General features: G+C 51.3%; 11 protein-coding genes across 11 annotated transcripts; 5 read left to right on the top strand and 6 right to left on the bottom strand.

Moving 5' to 3' along the window:
- Positions 1 to 1924: 1924 nt before the first annotated feature.
- Positions 1925 to 4273, top strand: COCVIDRAFT_21497 (hypothetical protein; the record flags this gene model as incomplete). Its single annotated transcript, XM_014707047.1, has 1 exon — positions 1925 to 4273. One exon carries the CDS (start codon positions 1925 to 1927, stop codon positions 4271 to 4273), a length of 2349 nt encoding a protein of 782 aa, XP_014562533.1.
- A 246-nt stretch (positions 4274 to 4519) lies between these two features.
- Positions 4520 to 4882, bottom strand: COCVIDRAFT_83254 (hypothetical protein; the record flags this gene model as incomplete). Its single annotated transcript, XM_014707223.1, has 1 exon — positions 4520 to 4882. A coding segment is annotated over one exon (363 nt), but the record flags the coding sequence as incomplete, so codon positions are not given.
- A 1226-nt stretch (positions 4883 to 6108) lies between these two features.
- On the top strand, positions 6109 to 6498 carry COCVIDRAFT_32502 (hypothetical protein; the record flags this gene model as incomplete). The annotated part of the gene is made up of 2 exons (XM_014707117.1): positions 6109 to 6133; positions 6227 to 6498. 2 exons carry the CDS (start codon positions 6109 to 6111, stop codon positions 6496 to 6498), a joined length of 297 nt encoding a protein of 98 aa, XP_014562603.1.
- Positions 6499 to 6562: 64 nt separating this feature from the next.
- COCVIDRAFT_83728 (hypothetical protein) lies at positions 6563 to 6724 on the top strand (the record flags this gene model as incomplete). Its single annotated transcript, XM_014707222.1, has 1 exon — positions 6563 to 6724. One exon carries the CDS (start codon positions 6563 to 6565, stop codon positions 6722 to 6724), a length of 162 nt encoding a protein of 53 aa, XP_014562708.1.
- A 129-nt stretch (positions 6725 to 6853) lies between these two features.
- Positions 6854 to 7510, bottom strand: COCVIDRAFT_83149 (hypothetical protein; the record flags this gene model as incomplete). The annotated part of the gene is made up of 1 exon (XM_014707221.1): positions 6854 to 7510. One exon carries the CDS (start codon positions 7508 to 7510, stop codon positions 6854 to 6856), a length of 657 nt encoding a protein of 218 aa, XP_014562707.1.
- Positions 7511 to 7931: 421 nt separating this feature from the next.
- COCVIDRAFT_21494 (hypothetical protein) lies at positions 7932 to 8672 on the bottom strand (the record flags this gene model as incomplete). The annotated part of the gene is made up of 3 exons (XM_014707046.1): positions 7932 to 8165; positions 8221 to 8584; positions 8629 to 8672. 3 exons carry the CDS (start codon positions 8670 to 8672, stop codon positions 7932 to 7934), a joined length of 642 nt encoding a protein of 213 aa, XP_014562532.1.
- Positions 8673 to 9496: 824 nt separating this feature from the next.
- Positions 9497 to 11789, top strand: COCVIDRAFT_32499 (hypothetical protein; the record flags this gene model as incomplete). Its single annotated transcript, XM_014707116.1, has 2 exons — positions 9497 to 11131; positions 11211 to 11789. 2 exons carry the CDS (start codon positions 9497 to 9499, stop codon positions 11787 to 11789), a joined length of 2214 nt encoding a protein of 737 aa, XP_014562602.1.
- Positions 11790 to 12058: 269 nt separating this feature from the next.
- On the bottom strand, positions 12059 to 12655 carry COCVIDRAFT_21492 (hypothetical protein; the record flags this gene model as incomplete). Its single annotated transcript, XM_014707045.1, has 1 exon — positions 12059 to 12655. The coding sequence occupies one exon, from the start codon at positions 12653 to 12655 to the stop codon at positions 12059 to 12061; it is 597 nt and encodes a 198-aa protein (XP_014562531.1).
- Positions 12656 to 15487: 2832 nt separating this feature from the next.
- Positions 15488 to 16180, bottom strand: COCVIDRAFT_83925 (hypothetical protein; the record flags this gene model as incomplete). The annotated part of the gene is made up of 1 exon (XM_014707220.1): positions 15488 to 16180. One exon carries the CDS (start codon positions 16178 to 16180, stop codon positions 15488 to 15490), a length of 693 nt encoding a protein of 230 aa, XP_014562706.1.
- Positions 16181 to 18584: 2404 nt separating this feature from the next.
- COCVIDRAFT_10955 (hypothetical protein) lies at positions 18585 to 19612 on the top strand (the record flags this gene model as incomplete). The annotated part of the gene is made up of 2 exons (XM_014706987.1): positions 18585 to 19286; positions 19343 to 19612. 2 exons carry the CDS (start codon positions 18585 to 18587, stop codon positions 19610 to 19612), a joined length of 972 nt encoding a protein of 323 aa, XP_014562473.1.
- A 222-nt stretch (positions 19613 to 19834) lies between these two features.
- COCVIDRAFT_10954 (hypothetical protein) lies at positions 19835 to 21652 on the bottom strand (the record flags this gene model as incomplete). The annotated part of the gene is made up of 1 exon (XM_014706986.1): positions 19835 to 21652. The coding sequence occupies one exon, from the start codon at positions 21650 to 21652 to the stop codon at positions 19835 to 19837; it is 1818 nt and encodes a 605-aa protein (XP_014562472.1).
- Between the last annotated feature and the right edge of the window lie 857 nt (positions 21653 to 22509).

The raw sequence follows: 22509 nt of genomic DNA, 5'->3' as shown, positions 1-22509 counted from the left end.
GGGTGCAATGTAATGGAAGAGCAGAGTTGGATGCGAGAAGAAATTGAAGTCGATCCTTAGTTGGCACTGGATGTGGTTTAGAACAGCCCCTGAACTATTCTGTCTAGAATTAGAGATAAGAGGAATAATAATTAGTAGTCTTAGAAGGTAAAATAAACGTATGTCTTCAGTATAGAAGAACCGTAGCTACTGTAAGAGGGTTAGAGGGAAACTAGCATCCAAGAGATCGTGCCAAGGTGCTTGGCTGACATAGAGAAGCTGTTCGTACCCTGCCACTACTAGCGCATTGAGGTAAGATGCTTACGGGCAGACAAGAGAAGTCAAGTAAGGCTTGGGATGATGAAAGTCGTTTGGGGGTTGTCAAGGCCTGGGATGAAAGGACGTAAACTCAGACACGTGACCGCGGTTGGCTTGACTCGATGGATTCCGGGGAAGTCGTGCTGGCCCAGCAGCAGGATATTGCTTCAATTCCCAATCCCAGTGTTCAGTCTTCTCGGAATGTCATTTTTTGGTATAGAGTAGCTGTTTTATATCCAGGGCTTCCTGTTCGCTGAGTGGCGGAGGGACTTCCGATGCAAGGACGGGACGGTGCAGAACATAGGATATGCCGGGATCTGATGTCAGCAAGAAAAGCATAACTTCAACGACGTCCTTTGTAGTCTTGCGTACAATTTTTGAGAGAAAAGAAGATCGACGAGAAAGAATCAGAGAAAAGCTTATGCGCAAAGCCATGGTAATACTCTGTGCCTCCAAAGAACTCTGCTGACTGATGGGTACTAGGATGGGTCGTATGAGCGGGTTTAGCGGACCAGAGTCAAGTAATGGCAACTTCCAAGCACGAATTTGATACGTATTAAACGTTTGGTTGCTCCCTGCTGCAATGTGCCCCTAATCGATTGCTGGTCTCATCAACATTAGAGATTGGTGGCTAGAGCATGGCCAATAGGCGATGGCCATTGTTATCAGCTCAAGGGGAACACTCCTCTACCCAATGCAGATGCACCAACGAATCCTTTGCCGACTTTGCATTGATTTGTAGCGGGACGGTCGCCATTTGGTTTTTGTGGAAAAGCAAGATGGACGCAAGGATGGACAAGAATCGCGCCATCGGTCGCAAATGCTGTTCAGAGCGTCGTGAGATGTGCGACTTGTTCACATCGTTGCAAATGTAGTTTCTCTGCCAGTAATCTGACGGGATCCGAGTGGATTGATATTCAAGAATCAAACAAGAGCTGATGAAGGTCGGAAGTAGAAGTTTGAAGAGCTGAGGCAAGGAGCGATAAGGGCAAGGTACGCGATTAGCGTACCGACAGCGGCTTGGCATTCCTTCCAGAATCCAGAGAGACCTTTCACTCTTACTCTACTCACCCGCCCCTGCGTCACCAAGCATTCTATCGACGTTTTCCCGGAAATATATGGAGACGGCCGCAGGGGACATGGCCTATCAGCTATGCGCCGTGATCGTGGAGAGGGCTGTACCGACTGTTCCGTGAGCTGTTGGAAGATGCAGATGGCGGTGATTTTGGATCACCTTCCTATCTAATGTAAAGGCGCTCCGATAATCCAGGTGGCCAACACCAGGCGTCCCCTAGGGCCCTTGTTTATCCGGCAGGCCGATTGCTTTGGGCTCCTTGGCAAACACCAGTCGGCCTTGGGACGCTTAACACCTGCTCAATGCGGAAGCTCGAATGCGAACATCAATTAGACCAATTTGCGCGTCAACAGTACATAAGAACACCGCACTACCATATTGTACACCACGGTCGATTTGGCGTTTTCGTCTCGTCTTCTTGCACGACAAGTTGCTCACACGACCAAGTGGTGCGAGGACGTCATCAGTGCACCCCGGGCTACTGCGCGGGCTTCCATCACCGACCTTCTTTGTTGAAAGGTTCTGGGGTCTGACCTCGTATTTTCCTTCACCATGCGTTCTTTCGCCCTCCTCACAGCGGTGTTGCCGCTAATCCAGGCCATTGAGCCTCCCCGCAAGCCACACCAACCTCTCGGCAACGGCTCCAAGCGCCTCTCCTACAACGAGACCACCGCCAGCCCTGGGTCCTTGTCTGCTAGTTCCCGCTCATTTAGCTGGGTCGGAACTGGCAAAGATGGTGATTACATCTACCCAGCAGCTTCTGGAGACCTTGTTTTCGAGAATGTTGCAACGGGTGAATCGTCCACCTTCATCTCTGCGGATAAGATCCCAGAAAACTACTGGGACTTCTTCATCTCACCCGATGCTAGCAAAGTCATGTGGGCTGTCAACTACACCAAGGAGTACCGCTACTCTTACTATGCCGACTACCTGATCATGGACGTCGCAACTGGCGAGTCTGTGCCACTGGACCCCGAGCAAGCTGGCGACATTCAGTATGCTGAATGGAGCCCGGTTTCCTCATCTCAAGTCGCCTTCGTCAAGGGAAACAACCTGTATGTCAGCACAAATGGCACCATTGCTCAAATCACCGAGAACGGCGGCCCAGACTACTTCAACGCCGTCCCCGACTGGGTTTACGAAGAGGAGATCTTTGGCGACCGCTACACTCTGTGGTACTCTCCCGATGGTACCAGGATTGCTTTCCTGAGCTTCAACGAGACCGGAGTTGGCTCATTCAGAATCCCATACTACATCGACAACGACTCGGAATTTGTGCCCGTGTACCCCAACGAGCTTGAGCTGCGCTACCCCAAGGTCGGCACCAAGAACCCCACTGTCGTTTTGAACATGCTCGAGGTTGAGTCCGGAGAAGTCTCAAACATCCCAATCGATGCGTTCCCCGAGGACGACCTCGTCATTGGTGAAGTCGCCTGGCTGACTGAGGGCCACAGCAAGGTCATCTACCGTGCCTACAACCGTGTTCAAGATCTGGAGAAGCTAGTGACTGTTGACGTTGAGGCCGGCTCGTCCAAGGTCACCCGTGAGCGTGACGGCACCGATGGATGGCTAGAGAACTTGATGCAGATCCGTTACATCGGTGCTCTTGAGGCTGGAAATGTCACTTCCGGCAACTCCACCGAGTTCTACCTTGATATTTCTGACCAGAGTGGTTGGGCGCACATCTACCTCTTCCCAGTCTCTGGTGGAGAGCCAATTGCACTCACCTCCGGCGAGTGGGAGGTTCTCTCCATCCTCAAGGTTGATTACAAGCGTGGTCTGGTCTACTATACTTCCACCGAGCATCACAGCACCGAGTCCCACGTGTACTCCGTCACCTTTTCTGGAAAGAAGACTGCCCTTGTCAATGACAAGGAGGCTGCCTTCTGGACTGGCTCTTTCTCGTCCGGCGGCTCTTACTACGTCCTACGATATGCTGGTCCCGACGTTCCATACCAGGAACTGTACTCGCTCAACTCGAGCCAGCCCATCCGTACCATTGTGAACAACAGCGCACTGTACAACAAGCTCCAGGAGTACAACTTGCCCAACATTACATACCTGGACCTAGAGCACCCATCGGGCTACACGCTCGATGCCATGCTTCGTCTCCCACCCAACTTCGACCCCAGCAAGAAGTACCCTCTCATCCTCATCCCATACGGTGGACCCAACGCCAAGGAAGTGCACAAGCAGTTCAGCTCGCTGAACTGGAAGGCCTACATTGCGTCCGACCCAGAGCTCGAGTACATCACTCTCACGGTTGATAACCGCGGTACTGGCCGCAAGGGCCGTGCTTTCCGCTCAACTGTAGCGTCCAACCTTGGCCAACTTGAGGCTGAAGATCAGATTTGGGCAGCCAAGGAACTCGCTAAGAACTCTTGGGTTGACAGCGAGCACATTGGTATCTGGGGCTGGTCCTACGGCGGTTACCTCTCCTCCAAGGTTGTTGAAGTCGGTGACCCAATCATCAGCTACGCTATGATCACCGCTCCCGTCAGCGACTGGCGCTTCTACGACTCCCTCTACACCGAGCGCTACATGAAGACCCCCGAAATCAACCCCGAGGGCTACAACCGCAGCCGCGTCCACGACGCCACGGGCTTTAAGAACATTGCCGGTGGTGTTGTAATCCAGCACGGTACTGGTGACGACAACGTCCACTTCCAGAACGCTGCTGCCCTCGTCGATCTCCTCATGGTGAACATGGTCAGCCCCGAGAAGATGCAAAACACCTACTTCACCGACTCGGACCACAGCATCAACTTCAACAACAACGGCAAGTTCCTGTACAAGCAGCTGAGCAAGAAGCTGTTTGAGGAGAAGAACAGGAAGGGAGATAGCAAGGGCAACCACCAGTGGAGCAAGAGGGCTGCTTCTGCTACCAAGTGGACTGCTTGAAGCATGTTTGTAACGAATTGTGTATAATTCCCTAAGACCGAAAATCTTGTAAAAAAGTAATCCATAAGTCTAATGAAAGGAAATCATGTCCATCCCTCTCTTCCCCACAAACAAACTGAAGTCCGTGCTTTTATATTCCCTTTCAAACCCCATACAATATCTCCAACTACTCAGCCCGAAATATTCAGAAAAAAAAACGTCACCTCTTCTTCTTTTGGGGGGCTTTCTGGTGGGCTAATAACCCCTTCACATCGCCGCCCTCTCCCTACACTTCCCGCACTTCCACTCAAACCGCACCATAACGCCCTTCCAATCCCCCTCTTCCCCCACACTCTCCAGCTGATTCAGTGCCGTCCCGCATGCACTCGCCAGATCATGGTACACGTGCTGCTTCAGTGCCATGTACGTGTGCGTGTACGAGATCCGGGCTGCTTTGAGGAGGTGCATGCATTCGGCGTGGGATACGAGGGGGAGGTTGGTTAGTGGGTTTGTGGGGGTGATGGTGATGGTGGGGAGGGCGGGGTGAGGCGCGGTTGTGGGATAGGCGGGTTGGGAGGGGAAGGGTTTGGGGTTGGGGGGGTTGGTGCGGTTGCTGAGCCAGGACATGGTTGTGGGGTGCTGGGTAATGGGGGAGAGAGGAAGGAGAGGAAGGAGAGGGGTGCTAACTTTTAGCTAGATGACGGTTTGTATTTGTCTGTTATCTGGAAGCGTCATGTTTCTTCCTGGGTGATTGTTGTTCGTATGTGCTTGTGTGGGTGAATGATTGAAGTGTTTTGGAATGTCTCTACATTTCTGCGGTTGTTTGTGTTTTCGAGTTTGTTGGCTGGTTGTATACTGTCAATCAGATTTCCGTTGGTGAATTTGGTAAACGAAATCTTTGCGATTCTTCTGTTGTGTTCTTCGGCTTTGGTTTGGTGTTTTTTCAATGTTCTGTATTTACAATGCAAACTTGATCTAATAAGACATGGTTGAAAGATGCATGATCAAAACTTAAAAATAGGTACTGCTGAAAAGTTTCTTGGTACAGCATCCTTAGTCGGGATTAGAAAGACTGGTATGAGGATATCAACTGTAAAGGTGGTCTTGATGGACAGCCGCTGTGACTATCGCCGAACGCCCAATTTCTCAGGCTTCAATGCAAACATTCGCCTGCCGAGTATGTAATAAATTCGGGAGACAGCAAAACACAACCGGGAACCGGATCCGAGCACCCGATGCATGTCTTGCAGGTGATTTTAGAGATTTAGATGAAGATGTGAGAAAGTTTACAATGAAGTGTAACGTCATGATGACTTATTTCAATTATGAACCTGAGATTTTCTGAATTTCATACATGTCGAATGTAACTGAACCGGCAGTTACTAATGGATGCAGTTGCATGAGTACGTCCCGTTGCCTCGTGAAGCCGCCGGTCATGCGGAGGAAGTCGACGCTGATTGGCCAAGCGCACGGACTCTTCCAAAGTCGAGCTTCCATTGTGAGCTGTTTGTACATTGTCTGTCTCCAGCAAGGCCGACAACGCCCCTACGCTCTTTTTCCTTACAAGCCCCTGGAAAACCCCGAGCGCATTCATATTCTCAGCTGTACCTCCGGCGGATATTCGACCTTGGATATCAGCGCATTTTGACCGCCAGACCGCTCGCTCCAGCTCGACGTTTTCAGTAGCGGCTCGACTACGCGATTGCGGATCCTCTCGTGGAGCTTTCTTGCGCCGAGTAAGGAGAGGTCAGACGATAAATTTGTCTGGAATCGAGAACACAGAAGCAATACTCTGTTCGCTCGCCCTACATCAGCTTCGGATATCTCCAAACCTCAACTTATCTTCTCTCTTCACAATGGCACTGAACGCCTACCTAAACAGTACGTTCCCTGTTCTTTCCCCGGATTGAGAGACTCTTTGATTTTTTTGTCTCTCACTTCATTCCGCGCAGACAAACTAACATCCTATTCCAGAGCGCGTATCCGTCCTCACAGTCGACGGACGCACAATGGTCGGCCTCCTGCACTCCTGCGACGGCAGCATGAACCTCGTCCTCCAAGAAGCCACCGAGCGCATTATCCGACCAGTAGAAGAGGAAATACCCAGTGAAGAAGTTCCCTTGGGCCTCTACATCATCCGCGGTGATAGCGTAGCAGTTGTAGGACGTGTAGATGAGGAGATTGACGGCAAGATTGATTGGAGTAAAGTGCATGGCGAGGTATTGGGAAGTACGAAACATACGTGATGCGGCTGGTACAAAAGAGAGAAAAAGCAGAGATTTAGGGATCCTAGGATAATTGAGACAAGAGATGTCCAGAGCGGAAAGGAGAAATGACACAAGTGTGGTTAGAACTGCGGAAGAGCGCAAAAGAAGGTTTGGAATCTTTCTGTATTTTGGATTCTATGATGGTATGATACCCACGAGAAATAGCGACAAGAAAAAACGCCGAGTATGTCAAATGTTTTGTTAAAATATGCAGGCATGCTGTGTAGTGAGTGGCATGTTCCCAAGGATATAGATGCTACATGATGGTATCCTTTGACAAACCTTCAACTCCCTTGCCCGTATGCTGACTGCATAGTCCGTCACCTACCTCAGCTTACTGAATACTCCTCCCCACACCCTGTCCAATACCCACAATATTCTTATGATCACTCGGATTCGCCGCAGCCTCATACATAACACTAACCGCCTCCTTGTTCAGCTTCATATAATCACCCTTGAACGCCAAATAGCTAATCCGCGTCTCATCCTCGCCACCCCAGTTATCCTCGAAAAACAGTGCTAGACACCTCGTGGTGCCAAACTTTGCACGCTTGACTGGAATCTCCTGGACTTCGCTTGTCTGGCTGATTTCAAGCACTTGGGTGGGTTCCTTCTCGCTGGCGGTCTCGAAGTCGAGGGCGTCTTCGTTGATGAAGACTTTGAGGGTTTTGGGGCAGGAGCCGCTGGGACTGGTACGCAGGATGATGCTGTGCAGGCGCACTTGACCTGTGAAGGGGACGGTCATGAGAAGTTGCTCGTCGGCGCTGGATTTGAGCTCTGGCTCAGGGTCTAGGCGCTGGGCCCATGTTTTCTGGCAGATGGCGCGGCCGCTGTTGGATTCATCTTCGTTGAGCGTGACTAGCTTGGGGAAGTCGATTTGTTCGTAGAGAATGTTTTGGAGCGCGGGTGTGATGTCATCGCTGTGATCATGGCCGTCGCCGTGCGAGTGGTCGTGATGTTCGTCGTGACAGTGCGAATGTGAGTGCGACATGTTTGGGTGCGCGTTGGTGGATGTTTGTATGTATGCGGGTCTGGTGTGGATGGTGGGGGCGGGGTAGCTTGGACGAAGCTTTGGTCACTGTCACGGATGCTATGGAGACTGGGAAGGGAAGATGGACACAAGGAGAGACGTTATTCATATAACCTGGTCGTTCTTCATATCGCCAAGAGAGGTGTGCGGGGAAAGGAAACAGCAACGCATGCAACGAAAAGATATTCTTCATAAACGTGACTTGTCGCGAAGATTCTATGCACGTGGTAAACGCATCCACCAACCTATAGGTTTGTCTTTGAATAGACACTTGCGTACAGGAATGTTGTTGGACCTGTAGTGTCGCCGAATCCTCCATATGATGCTCAGAAACACCCAAACGCCGCGCTCTAATGCCATGCCTACATCATCGTATATTTCATCAAGCCAACATGGGTTGCGAAGCCTGCTCAGCAGCCCGTTCTCTTGCCCTCCGTGCCGCCCGGTCCTTTGCCATCTGCGCCTTTTCCTCTGGTGTAAATTGCGGCTGTGCCTCAGGCGCGTCAGGCAGAACCAACTTGGTGCCGTTAACCTCGGCTTCGAGGGCCTCGAGTTCGTCTTCGACTTCGTCCTCGTCTTGGTTGGACATTTTGTTTGCAAGCATTTCGCTGATTTCCTGTTGCGCGCGCATCAGTATGGAAGTACAAGGTGAGATAGTTGGGTAGTAATACCTCCTGATACGCCCGAGCCTCTTCGTTCTCCCCAAGAAGCTTCTCAACGTTCTCTATGCCACCCATTTCTTTGTGGATCTCCTTCAACACAGCAGTTCCCTGTTGCAACCCGTACAGGACATCTTTCTGTACAAGCGCGAACTCAATATCGCTCGTAAGGACTTCCAGCTGTGCCAGCTGCGAGTCTGTCTTGGACAACAGCGACTCTTGATACTTCTTCCTTCTCAGCGCTAGCTTCGCACTCTTTGTGTCGCCTTTCGCCAGACACTGCTTTGCGATCTCCTTCTCGCGGTCGGTAAGGATAGTGATGCGCTTCTGGTACTGCCGCAGCTTGTCCCGCTGGTTCTTCATGTCCAGGATCGCTCTATCTTATTAGTATCAGTTACGACAAATGTGACTGTGACTCACTTGTCCTGGGCAGAGATTTTGTTAGCGCTATTTGAGTTCCCCATGCTGTCAACGTCTCCATGAGTGTTGGGAGGTGCGCATGCGACCTCGCAGTCGGGTCTCCATGCCTTGGTTGGTGCCGGCAGGTCGCCCGATCATGGGCCGTTAGCGCGATACCATGGGCGATTCACTAAGCCCGAAACAATGAACGCTAACCTAATATAGCACAATACCGTCGGGACACTACATGACAGGAAGCAACTCAGTCGACGGGAGTCTCTTACCTTGGACTTATACATAAGACGCAATCGCTCTGACTCGAAGCATTCTTCTGTAGAAGGAGAAACCTTGTATGTTGAATTAGCAGTACAAGTAATGATAAGAGCAGTAATACAACAGCAGTAGCATGGTAGCGAGATAGCATGGCAATAAGACAGCGAGTCTGGGCCAAGGTGAGTCTATGTGTGAGTCATTGCGCGGTATTTTAATGTACTTAAGGGTATCATGACTCTGTTTACTTCTATGGTAAGGATGACAGAGGTGTTCTGGTAGTGTCCTGCTTGACTTCCTCGAGCGGAAAGAGGGTTCGCGCTAGTGTTATCGATAAGAATCGCGAATTATTTTATGCGCGTCCAGGCTGTTCTCAATCACCGTCGTAACAACTATCAACAGAGACTATTGTCAGCGACTATTGTCAACCGCCATTCTCAAGCACCATTACCAGAGGCTATTTTCGGCAGCTATCTTCAATCGCTATTACCAATCGCCATCTCCTACTATTGCCAACTGCTATCTTCAGCCACCATCGTCAACAGCCATTTTCAACCGCAATCGTCATTGACCATTGTTCACTCCTACTGCTAGTTACACTCACTACACTGACACGCTCATGCCGTCCAAAGGTCGGCCCACGCTACAAGCTGGCCTGGATAAGGACGTCTACCAGGTAGTCCAGAAATATCTAGACGACAAAGGAGAATCACCACTGAAGCTGCGGGTCCATACAGTATATGAATATATCCAGAAATCGAACTCCAGCTTAAAAAGACGGCCAAAGAAACAGCTCGAAGACTCTATTGATCGGGTGATTGACGTGATCCGAGAGGATGAGTCTGGCGATGAAGAAGACGAACTAGCTGAGCTCGAGGGAAACTTCACCATGGATGAGCCCAAAGACATTTCTGGTGACTGGATGAACCGCCAGATCGTCAAACAATGGCCTACATCCAAATCCACTACTAATGGTGAAAAGAGCAAAAAGAGGGACAGCGGCAAGTCAAAAGAGGAGCGCGATAGCAAGAGACAAAAACGTGCAGCCGCCCAAGAGAGCAAAATCGAGATTTCAGCACCTACTGGCGTGACCTTGGAGGATCTTGGAGGTGTTGAAAAGGTCAAAGGGCAGCTCAAAGAGCATTTGGTGCTGCCGTTGCTGTGTCCACAGGAATACGCCAATCGGAAAATTCCCATACCTCGCGGCATACTTCTCCATGGCCCACCGGGATGCGGAAAAACAGTCATTAGTAGGGCTTTTGCGGCCGAGCTGGGCGTACCATTTGTTGAAATTCTTGGTCCTTCTGTCGTATCCGGGATGTCGGGCGAGTCAGAAAAACAGATTCGCGAACACTTCGAAAGGGCCAAAGAAGTTGCGCCATGTCTAATCTTTATCGATGAGATCGACGTAATCGCGCCAAAACGTGACAGTGCGCAAAGCCAGATGGAGAAGCGAATAGTGGCCCAGTTACTCATCTCCATGGACAGTCTAGCTATGGAGGGTAACGATGGCAAGCCGGTCATTGTGCTGGCAGCAACAAATCGCCCAGACAGTCTTGACCCAGCACTTCGACGTGGAGGACGTTTCGACACGGAAATCAACATGGGTGTACCGAGCGAACCGATGCGCAAGTCCATCCTTCAGGCTCTTACAAGGGAACCGAAGCTATCGCCAGATGTTAACTTCGACGTATTGGCAAAGCGGACCGCCGGTTTTGTTGGTGCAGATTTGAAAGACCTTGTGAGCAAAGCAGGAACTTGGTCGATGGATCAATATCGTTTGGCACTCGAAAAGCAAGCAGCCAGCACAGAAGGTGCCATGGAAATAGATAACGAAGCGGTTCCTAGTTCGGAGGCGCTCATGAACAAGTCGATTCGACGGTTGATTCAGCGAGTGAAGGACACAGAGGCTCCGCGTCCCGAAGGTTTCGAGGACACAGTCATCTCAATGGAGGCCTTTGAGGCTGTTCTGCCAACGATTACTCCTTCATCGAAACGAGAGGGCTTCGCGACAGTACCAGACACTACATGGCGCGATGTGGGTGCGCTCGGGGGTGTCCGCGAGGAGCTCGAGATGGCTATTTGCGAACCTATCAAGGACCCGGCAAAATTCGCTAAATTTGGCATTTCAGCGCCCACCGGAGTATTGCTATGGGGTCCGCCAGGTTGTGGTAAGACGCTTCTAGCCAAGGCCGTGGCCGCCGAGTCCAAGGCAAACTTTATCAGCGTCAAGGGACCGGAGCTATTGAACAAGGTGAGTACAAAGACTGGACAGTCATTTGAACGAATATTCCCTATCCTTTGATCACACTTTACTGACCTTGTGTCTGCAGTATGTCGGAGAATCAGAACGCGCACTTCGCCAAGTTTTCATGCGCGCCCGCTCATCTGTTCCGTGCGTTATCTTCTTCGACGAACTTGACGCACTTGTCCCGAAGCGTTCCACGGAACTCCATGAAGCTTCTGCTCGCGTCGTTAATACGCTCCTGACGGAACTTGACGGCCTCTCCATGCGGGACGGTATCTATCTCATCGCCGCAACCAACCGTCCAGAGATGATTGACGACGCTATGTTACGTCCAGGCCGTCTAGAAACGCTCCTTTATGTTGAACTTCCCAAGCCTAGCGAACGGGTGGATATTCTCAAGTCACTCATTCGTAAACGCGGCGTCATCAACCCGGAACTGGCCGAGATTGGGCGGCAGGACGTGTGCAAAGACTTTTCGGGTGCCGATCTGGAGAGTCTGCTGCGTAAGGCGGGCCAGCATGCCTTCAGGCGGCGTAGTGAGTCTATTGAGGAGTTGGATTTTATCGAGGCAGCGAAAACGGTACGACCTAGTGTCGGTGATGTCCAGAGATATGAGAGGTTGCGAGAGAGGTTTGAGACGAAGCTATTCATTCAGAATGAGTAGATTGGTTATATTTTCTTTTGAGTAGTAGTCGTTTTTCTTTTTTTGGGGGACGCAGTAATATCCATCCAGGACTCGCGCGTGTCATAGTGTGGACTCGTACGTAGTGTGATAGAGCCTCGCGCGTAGTATGATAAGAAATTGAGAGAAATGAGCCCCGCCCAACCGCATATAACCCAACCCACTGTGTATCCCAGATCCACTTCTTCATCGTCATCATATCCCACCGATGTATATGTCCTCTTCCTCTACCCAACCCATTCCACCAACACCTAAGCATCCATCTTCGGGAACCCGATACTCACCGCATCTTCCACATCTCCCGCCAACAGAAACTCCTTAATCCAATTCTTGAACCTCTTTCTACCCAGGCTCTTGCTCTTCTCCTGCCCAACCTCTTTCTGCAGTCCACTATCACTGCTACCCCCCGAACTCCGCGAGTCCACCTTCTTGGGCGTCAACCCAGTATCCCCAGCACCCTCTACCCTCCCTTGCTGCGCATGTCTCAACAACGGATGAACGATAATCTTGCCACCCTTCCCCCTCGGAAACAAGCGCGGCATCACGAACCCCGTGGGCGGCGGCACCATCATCATCTCGACATTCTTCTCACTGAACCCCGCGGCCCGCAGCTCGTTCCGCGCCGTTTCTTGTTCCTCGGCTAGGATCTCGCAGATCCGCTCTTGTCGCTTGCAGGCGAGACATGGGGTTTTTGCGCTGGGTTTTTCGCAGTGCTGTTTGTAGCGCGGACAGGCGCGGGCGGCGGTGGGGGTGCAGGGGGAGGGTGGTTCGATGAGGGAGCAGTAGGTGCGGTTTAGGAGGCGCGAGTGCGTGCAGTGGCGGTGGCGGGAGACGGTTTCTTTGCACATTGTGGGGATGTTTGCGTGGGAGTGAGTCGGGGACGCGTTTGGTTGGAGTGGTACATGTAGGAGGGCGTCGATGGGTGAGCGGCGGTTGTTCGAGATTGGGGGTTGTTTGTTATCGGATTGACTGAGGTACTTTGTGAAAAGGGACGAGATGGGCGTTGAGGCTCGTATCAGGGTGTTTGATGGTGAGCGTCAGCGCTGTGGGGAGAAGCTGTAGCTTGAATGGAGGGTAAGGAGAAGAGGCATTGTGCTTGTGGTGCCTGATTTTTTGTCGTGAAAGCCAAATGTGTGCGATGGAGCAGTAAAGTGAAAGGTGAATTGATGTGAGGCTGTAAGCGGTAATGGGTGAAGAGTGAGTTGAGGCATTTGTGCGCACTGATTCGAGTGGTCATTTGGAGTGACTGCCCAAATTGCACTTTCATTACACGCTAAGCTCTTCAAGGCGCTGTTCTACCATCTGTTTATGACAGACTCATGTCCTGCGTTGCACTGTTGCAACCAAGGAGTACAACACCAAGTCTATCCCCATTGTCCCTATACTTGTGGACTTTGAAACCATCATGTCTGCTTGAGAACTTGGACAGATACCAGCCCCGTTTATGCCCCGCTGCCACACGGCCCATGTTGAGTTCCTTCGGTAACCCGAACTTATTCCATCCGACACTGCTGCGCGGACCGCCAAACTCGCACCGCGGAACCAAAAAAAAATGGCCTCATCTCTCAAACATGATGATCCCTCAACCACCTCAATTAAGTATCTTCGAAAATCACCGTCGAAGTCTGCGGACATGAGCCCGAGCCAATACCACGACTTGACGAGCAGTGTTGCTCTATACGTGGCGTCAGTTACCCAGAGTATGTCAACTTTGGGCAATTTTGTACAAGTTGCGTGGATCATTGCACATACAACGCCGAACCAATAGGTTTGCTTTCCCTACTCAATCGCTTTGCCCTTGCATTTCTGTGTCAGCCTCGCCACCAGAACGAGTGGTTCTGAACATGGGTTTCAAGCAAGGAACACACAAACTTTGGTTGGGCCGCGGAGAACAACAGCCCACCGAGCACAAATCCCTGGTTTGGGTAATTCTAAGAGAAGAAGTGTAGATTAAAGGCAAGTTTTGAGCGGCACTAGGATTGTGGAACTGATAGTCGCCCGTTGAGTGTTACCGTTTTGGGAAATTCGCTTCGAGATGTGGTTACGAGGAAGCGATATGATTGGTCGAAGGGGAAATCACTGTATTACATAATCATCGGAACGGCGACATAGAGAGTCGGAGCGGAGGCATCCTCGGAGATGCTTGGAAAACGGTTCTTGTACCCGCTTTCTGGGCGCAACAGGCTTCTCTGTGCTTATTTCCATTGTCCGTGTTATGTCCATAGTGCTACTTGACAATGCCAAGACGGTCTTGGCACAGAAGCAGTCGAGGAGTGACTGTGTAAGAATCTCAAGATACAGTTCGTTTTCGCAGGAAAGAGCAGTATAGGTAAGATTAGGAGCTCAAAAAGCAGGGGAAATCCAAACTACCTCCAAAGCTGCGAGTCTGACTCGTGTCCCCCTCATCACTGTAATCCAGCCCCAACAATCTAACCACCAAGCCCACAGCCATTGGAGCGGACCATGAAGCCTCAAAAAGATAATACAATGGGCAGCTGCATAACAAGCTAACCATACGATCACGATGAACCCCCTTGTCAACTTCCCAACAAAGTAATCTTTCATTCCTCCATCAAACACTGTAAACTTGACCTCCGAGCCACTCGCATCGCTCCCCGTACTTGAGCCCGCTTCAAAAAAGTCACGTTACACCATCCTTCCCCTTCCCCTCCCGGAATAATCTCCACATTCTTCCCCTTCCGGCAATCCGGCACACCCAGGTGTAGAAAATAGGTCTCATATCGGCGAACCAAACCGGTGCAATAACGACCACACACACACACAGAGAGAGAGAGAAGGAGACCATACCCGAGAAAAAAGACACTAACTTACTACATGGCTGCCGCTACATTAGGATTGGTGAAGGGGGGGAACGGAGAGGCCGGAAGGGGGAAGAGGGACGTGGCAATATCGCACCATATTCGTAATTTTCGGACCCGAGGGACTGGAATAAGAAACGTAAGCGGAACAAAAATTAAAAAAAAAAATAAACGAAGCGGTTTTGAGGTAGTGATGGAGAGGGCTTAAGTCCGTTTACTAGATGGGAAGCGGGTAGTTTTTGGGAAGCTGGCGAATCGAGGGCGATGCCGAGATGGAAGGTGGCGAGGGGCGGGCTACAAGAGTGTGGGAGAGAGTGGAGCGGGTACGCACGATGTATTTGGTTTGCAGGATCTGGGCGATCACCTTAAGCTAAGGGGTTTTTTTTTTCATGGTGGAATAACTTTTCTTTTTTGTTCGTACTGTACTAAGCTAGTATAATTCCTCACTTTGTAGATAAGTACTGTATGTTTTGAGATTTTCAACATTCTGGTTGTTTGGCGAGGGAAGGGAATGCTTTCAGCAGACGCACAACACCGGAAGCTGACCTGAACATAAGGTTTGACGAACAGATTGCTTGCAGGTCAAGAATCAATCATTGGTGCATCATATGCGACGTCTTTCTTGTCCGACCAACCTGTGCTTGCATTCGAATCCTTGCATTCATCATTAGCGCGAGGAACGGGCCCAGCCTTCCGGACCAGTCATGCGGAGTGTGATGTAAGGATTGTCTACCTAGTTACATATAACCGCACCCAAAAAAGAAAGAGCTCACGACTGAATTACATGATGCCAACATGCTTCAGTCATACACTACTCGCGCAAAAATTCTTGCAAGTTGCAACCTAGTGCGGAAGACTCTCTCAATATCGATATCGACTTTCCATCTCTCGTTCCAGCGTGCCTAGACCCCTTGGCCCCTCGGCGTTCATGGCACTCTCGGGGTGCCCCAGAATAATGGCCTGTCTGGCGCCGTAGACAGCTCCGTCGTCGCCGTCGTCGAGCGGGACGGTGAGATCGCCTTCTCGCTCGCCGCCGCCCTCGCCCTCCCACTTGAGGAACTTTTCAAACGCAGCCGTCCCCCGGACACTGCCCTTTTTGTCGTAAAACTGAATCATGCTGCGCATGGCCTCGATCCAGCGGGCGCACTCCTTGCAGACGACCATGCCTCTGCTGACATAGGTGCGGCGTGTTGGGTCGGCGCATCTTACAGCTGCGAGTTGGTGGTCGGGCAGGGTGGAGTAGTCTAGCTCAACGGTATAGGTATACGAGCCGGAGCTGGACACCGACGTCCTTGGCGCAGATGCACCCGACCGCCGGGAGCTCGTCGACGCGCTGGTATTCGACCGCGAGAGCTGGCCGCTCAACGAAAAGAAACGTCGTGTTGACGAAGTGCGCTTGGGCGGCGCTGTGGCTGGTGGGGAGACTGGTGGAGAGCCCGGCCCGCGGAGGTTGTTCAGCCGTTGGATGGCCCGGTCACACAGTGTCCACGGGTGCTCATGTGACTCTCCAATGTGCCCGCAGCCATTATGCTGGCTGTAGTTGTGGTAACACATTGCTGTGGGTTTTTCTGGGTCTGGCGTGTTCAACTGTCGCCGATGACGTAATGCCGGTATCCGGTGCCCTTCGCTGTCGCCAAGCAAGGTGGAATCTGCAGGGACCAATGGCGTTGGTCTGCAGCGGAGTGGTCGGTATTTAAGTAGACTAGTGAGTTAGGAAAATGTAATGTGTGAAGGGTGTGATTGTATGTGTGTAAACAACCAGTAAATGGCTGCAACCCCGGGATATTTGAAGTGTAGAACGTGCCAGTTGTGACTCTTAAGCTGATCGTTCGCCAACACTCCTATTATGCCCTGGTGCCCTGTTTATCGCCGGGCGGTGAAGCGATACGAGCAAGGATGAAGCTGGTCACGTGCCTTCATCGACGTGGCATAGGGCCAACATTTGGCTGAGTTGATAGACGCCAGTCTTCCTAGAACGTCGAAGCGCCAGCACTCGGCTTATGCATCCCAAATTTAGACTTTTGCCCAGTGTGGAGATGGCAATAGGGGTCGCTGTCAAAACTGTCCTAGGATGCCTTGTCTTGCGTAGCGCGACAACTGTACTAGGTACGCGCGTCGGTCGTGACAACAGCAAAGAGTGAGTTTGCACCCTTCTTATCTTTGAGACAACAAACCCACTGATTCTGCCTCTGTGGGTTATACACAACTCATTGCGCCTGGTGTTGCAATGCCTTGCCCAATGACATCATATCACTGAGGATCCGGTAAAAGGCCGGGCTGCATTCCTCCCTGTCATGGCGGGCTAAGCAACTTTGAGTATCTCAACCGTGTCGAGTTGCAAAAGATAAGGGTCCCAGGTAAAAATAACAGGCGCAAAGGGCAAGGTAGACGTCATTCAGCATCCTTCAACAACGTTGGGTTTTGCAACAATGTCCAGACCGTTGATGATGCGGGGATTTGCGGACCCTGTTCGAGACATTTACTGTCGTTGGCGCATAATTGCTCAAATGCTCCCCTTCTCGTATCAACCCTAACCGATCAGTGGCGAAGCCTTTTCTGCTTTTCTCAAACAGATCGAGGCCATTGGTCTGCACCTGCGAGGTTTGGCCGTAGGGCCAGCAACATGAAAGTCCTGTATGCTTCAACTTCATGATAAGTTAACCATCCAGCAACGATGTCTTTTCTCTTTGACTGATTCAGAGTACAATGCTAGATGAGCTCTCAAGTTCCTCATTGCGCGTGGCGCGTCACCTTATGGTACAGATGTGTGAGGAAAGTTTGGGCTGTATTCGACCTTGTCACTACCCTTCCCCACCATGCCAGACCCACCTGGTCCCTGCATAAAACGGCGATGCACGAAAATTCTAACCAACACTGTCGATCTAATGTTCGGGACTCATGGAGAGCGCCATTGAGGTTCCTTCATTTTGCCTACCAAGCAGTCACACCATGTGGGTTTCAGGAAAGAGCTTTCTAAACTCAATCGCGACATGCATTGGCCAGTCAGATAGAAGCAGTTCTTCGCGCCCATAGTGGAAAAGGATCTGAGACTCTGCCCGTTGACTGATTGGCCCTGTAAGCCTGTTGAGAAGCAACTCGCTGCCACATCTATCACAAAGGTTCATGTCTTGGCATGGTGAAGAAGAGTGTCGTGGCGCCTCTTGATACCGATACCCGTCTTGACATTGATGCTTGATGAGCAGCTGACACGATGTAGATCATCAATCTAGTCATCGTACTGGATCGTCGAGACGAAGTTTGGGCTAATCAGAAGAAGAGATAAGGGCACCGCCCTACTGGAAAATAGCTCACTCTCTAGATCAAAGCCGACAATCGGGACGGGTGCAGAACGCAAAACTTACCAGAAGAAATCTCATGCTATCTTGAAACACCACAGCCATCACGCGATGAATATCGGGTAGCAAAAATCACCCCTTTAGGCCGATGTAAGCATCGCAATCTGTCCAATGACAAACGCATATTGAACCCCACGAGGCGTCATGGCGTGGCTCAGACAACTGACAAAGCCCAGCGCAATAGGAGGGGTAAGCAGGCGCTAGCGATCAAAGCGGTAAATACCCATCAGACTTCACAAGTCGGTTACTAAGTCCATCCAAGAAGATGCACTCATTTGCGTGCCACAGCTATCCAGATGACTCTTGAGTTGCATGAGGACCTGCGGACTTCCACCCGCAGCTGATTCCTTCTCTATAGATCAGCTCACGCTTCGCCTCCACGGAATGATTAAGGCCTCCAGTCCAGAAATGAACTTGAAGACTATAAAGAAAGAGTGAAGGGAAGTCTACAATGGCATTTCATCACAACAACAACCGTCCAGTATCCGAGTTCAGTTACTCCAAAAACTATTCTTCCTAGTACTTTAATATCCAAGCCATACTTATCCACCATAAAACCTACTCCCTCTCTCTACATCCACCGTCAACCCCCCGACCTAAAAATGGCCCTCCCAATCCGTAAAGTCCTCATCCCAACCCACGGTGACCCCTCGGTCGTAACCCTCACAACCACCACCCTCCCACCCCCATCCTCATCCGAAGTCCAACTCAAAATCCTCTACTCCAGCATGGGCGGCAGCGACATCCTTATGCGGCAAGGCATCTACCCTCTCCAACAAAAAGCCCCTCTAACCCCGGGCTACACGCTCATCGGGCGCGTACACAAAAACGGCGCTCGTAGTAAAAAGTTTACAGAAGGCACTCTAGTAGCATGTCTCTGTGTCTACGACGGCCAGTCCACATTCAGCAACCAGCCCGAAAAATACCTCGTAAAAGTGCCCGAAGGAGTAGATTTACAACAGGCCGTCGCGCTAGTGCTGGATTGGAGTACAGCGTACGGCCTTGCTTATCGCGGTGCGCAGATTACACCTGGAAAGAGGGTGTTTATACACGGGCTCAGCGGTAGTGTCGGGTACGCGCTGCTGACGTTTTGTAAAAGGCAGGGTGCGAGTGTGTACGGTACTGCTGCTGCGCATAACCACGCTGCGGTGAGGGAAGCCGGCGCCACGCCGTTCGTCTACACTGACAAAGACTGGATGCGCGTCATGAAAGACATGGGCGGCGCGCATGTAGTGTATGATGCGTTGGGATTTGCCTCCTGGGACGAGAGTTGGAGCATCCTTTCTTCCGACCGAGGTCATCTTGTGGGTTATGGAGGCAACTTGAATTCGCTGAATGGAGATAAACCGCGAGGCAATAGTTTGCAGATTGCAAAGTTGCTGGCCAAGGGCAAAGTGCCGTTTTGTCCGTATCGCACGTCGTTTTTTATATCAACAGGGATCAGAAGACGTATAAGCCGGAGTTGGAGGCGCTGTTGGAGATGCTGGTGAGAGGCGAGATTAGGGTGCCGGTTAGGAAGGTGTGGGGGTTGGAGCAGGTACCCGAGGCGCATCGGGTTTGGGCAAAGGGACCTGGGGTTGGTGCTGTTGTGGTGAAGGTGGCGGAGGATGAGGGTGTAAGGTTGGTATAAAAGTAATGATATATGAATGTAGTCATTGTTAAGCAGAGTGTATTCTATTCTATGGAATTGATGACAATATATGTAGTAGACTATAGCGTGTTAATTAATAATCAGACAAGGATATTAACAGTTGAGAGATCCGCAAGCAACTAAAGCAGACCTTGGACAAAAGAACGCATTCCCCCGTCTCCCATCACTGCACCATCACCCATCAGTATACTCACCAATCATCTACGGGGCTTCGTTAACCGCAGGAACATGAGCCTCGTCCTCTACTCCCATGAGAACCTCCTGATCAATCGGCTTCTGCACAACCGGTGGTTCCTGAGGCGCAGGCTGAGCTTCGGGCGGTGTAGGCCTCAACCCACTCATAAAAATCTCATCCGCAATCTCAATGCCCAACGGCACACCTCCAATTGGAAACAAGCCCTCACAACCCTCACGCGTACCCTTGGTCGAGTACCTAATATCCTCGACGTTCTGGAACACAGTCGCGCCATTAGCATCGACGGCGTAGACATCCTTTGTCGTGGTGGGGATGAGGATATCGCGGGCAGCAGCGGCATCGAAACGCCAGTGGACGCCGAGGAAAATGCGCGAAATGGCGTTTTCAAACATGAGCTCCCAGGCTGAGTTGAAGTGGCGCACGATGCGGGTGCGTACGATACCGGGCTGGTCTTCGATTGGGGCGGTGGGATCGTAGGGTTGGCGGAGGTCACGGCTTAGACCGTTGAGCTCCTCGGATACTACCATGTCGATAGCAATGTTGTCTGGCTCGTCGTCTTTCCATGTTCCTACACGGCCGTTGTAGTATCTGCGCACCATTTGGAACACGGCGCCGCCAAAGGTTGCGTGGCCGGATGGGTAGGCGGGGAATGGCGGCTTGAATGGGATGTCGTTTGTGTTTGTAGCAGGCGCGCCGAGTGTGAGCCAGAAAGGATCTCCGTGGTCTGGACGCCCGTCATCACGGACGCCAGATAGTGGGCGCCAGAATTCAAACTCCCATTTTTCCTTCCAGGAAAAGATGCCTGCGTCGGCGCAAGCGACGTTGACAAGGCCAAAGAGACGCGCAAAATCCGCGTTGTTAACCTCACTGTTTGCAAGGTCGTCTTCTTTCCTGTAAGTGACGGCGATACGGCGCACTATCTGGTTATATTGGCGAGGCGGTGTGCCAATGAGGTTTGAGCCGTCATACGCCCAGAACATGCCTTGCACCGTCTGGTATGGGGTGCGTTTGGTGGAGTTGAGATCAGTGGCACCTCCCATGGCAATGGCGACACGGATTGAGTCATCATACTCGGCTGATTCGTCCGCAGCAGAACGTAGGCCTGGCGGATCGGCAAGGATGTGTTCAGTCTGTGTGGCGAAACGCTTCGCAGTCTTGCCGTAGAATGGTGCGTGGTACTGGCGGAACGGCCTCTTAGGCCCATTAGGATTGTTGGGATCTACTGGGACCAAGACGACAGGGTGGGTAGGCTCGTCATCGAATCTGTAGCGGCCGGGTGTAGGCTGGTAGCCTTCCTGCGATGCACCTGGTGCATGGAAGAGGAGTGCAAAAAATACATCTGCCACGGCTTCACCAAACAAGAAACTGGCTGAAGCCCGGTCCACGCCACCGGGTGCTTCCGCAGCTGATCGGTCAAGAACCAGCCCGAGCTGTGCATAAGCATTGTCGGAAATGTTGGCAGGCGGCATATCAGGCCTCATGTACAACGAGGAGAGCATCTTGAGAGAAGCTCCAGCTACGGCTTGACGAGCATCATCCGCTCCATTGAGGTCGGGGAGACGGTACGCGGCATTCTCAGCATTGGGAGTGAGAAACGTCAGGATGTCAGCCGAAGGGTTGATAGCAAAATAGGCGTCGTGAACTGCCAAGTGCAACATGCCTAGAGCTCTGGCAGATATGGGTGGTCCAGTCTGAGGACCTCCTACGGTATGTGTTACACGATTGAGCTCTAATCCGACATGATTCCAGTAGAGTACGTAATTCGTATTGTACTCTTCTGGTTCATCGATCCGGGGGAGCGGAATTGCTGTGGTTGGCTCCATTGTAACCGTGGTGGTAGGTGTGATTATAATGAATTGTTGAGTTGTGATGATTGTGATGCGATTGAAACGCAGGAAACTACAAAATATATAGAAAATTTTGAGTCCTCTCTTCCCCAAATGTCCTAGGCAATACCTGTCTTCCCGAATGGCCAACCCATCACTATCAGGTGAACTGTTCTCGAGCCACACTGTTACGGAGAACTGTCATCTTCATACCAGGGGCGCAAGGCAGACACGGGACCACAGCCATGTCGTAGCGTTGTGGTGAACCATTGTCCTTATTCGAACATTGTGCTAAGCTGTAACCAAGACGTATCTAGAAGGATCAATCGGGCTGCTTACGCTCGGTATGAACCACATGTGATAACAAAATTTGCTGCCGACGTGTAGGAGCTGAGGTGGCTGAAGCTGACTGGGGTAGATTTTCAATGGTCAGATCTGACGCATTCCTCAGCTGGTAGGGGGCCGCATGGCGGTTCTGGGACTTCGTATTGCGAGGCGTAAAATAGAAGATGTGAGATGCGACGTTGGCGCCTGCTGATGTTCCGTTGGATCATCTCATGGCTGAGAGAAGGCAGCGAGAGCCAGGTCCCCGGGATCCGGTGGTGTAATGATGCGCCATCCCCACAGCCGACATGGGTCAAGTATAACGCGCAAACGGCGTTGATTGCGTTCACGGTTGTACGAATACTCAGGGTTTGTAAAACCCTACCAATCGCATATGCAGTGCAGTAAGTGTGAGAACGCAAATGATTCTCAGATGGTGCTGAGGCTGAATACCTATATTCCGGACGGCCCTGGACCTGCATCTGCGCTGCATGCATGCAAGCAGCAAGTAGCGGGATGATCCCCGTTGC

This window comes from Bipolaris victoriae, assembly GCF_000527765.1.
Source record: "Bipolaris victoriae FI3 unplaced genomic scaffold scaffold_0, whole genome shotgun sequence".
NCBI classification, from domain to species: domain Eukaryota; kingdom Fungi; phylum Ascomycota; class Dothideomycetes; order Pleosporales; family Pleosporaceae; genus Bipolaris; species Bipolaris victoriae.
The sequence above is the reverse complement of the archived record's forward strand: the minus strand, read 5'-3'. Positions and strand labels throughout refer to the sequence as shown.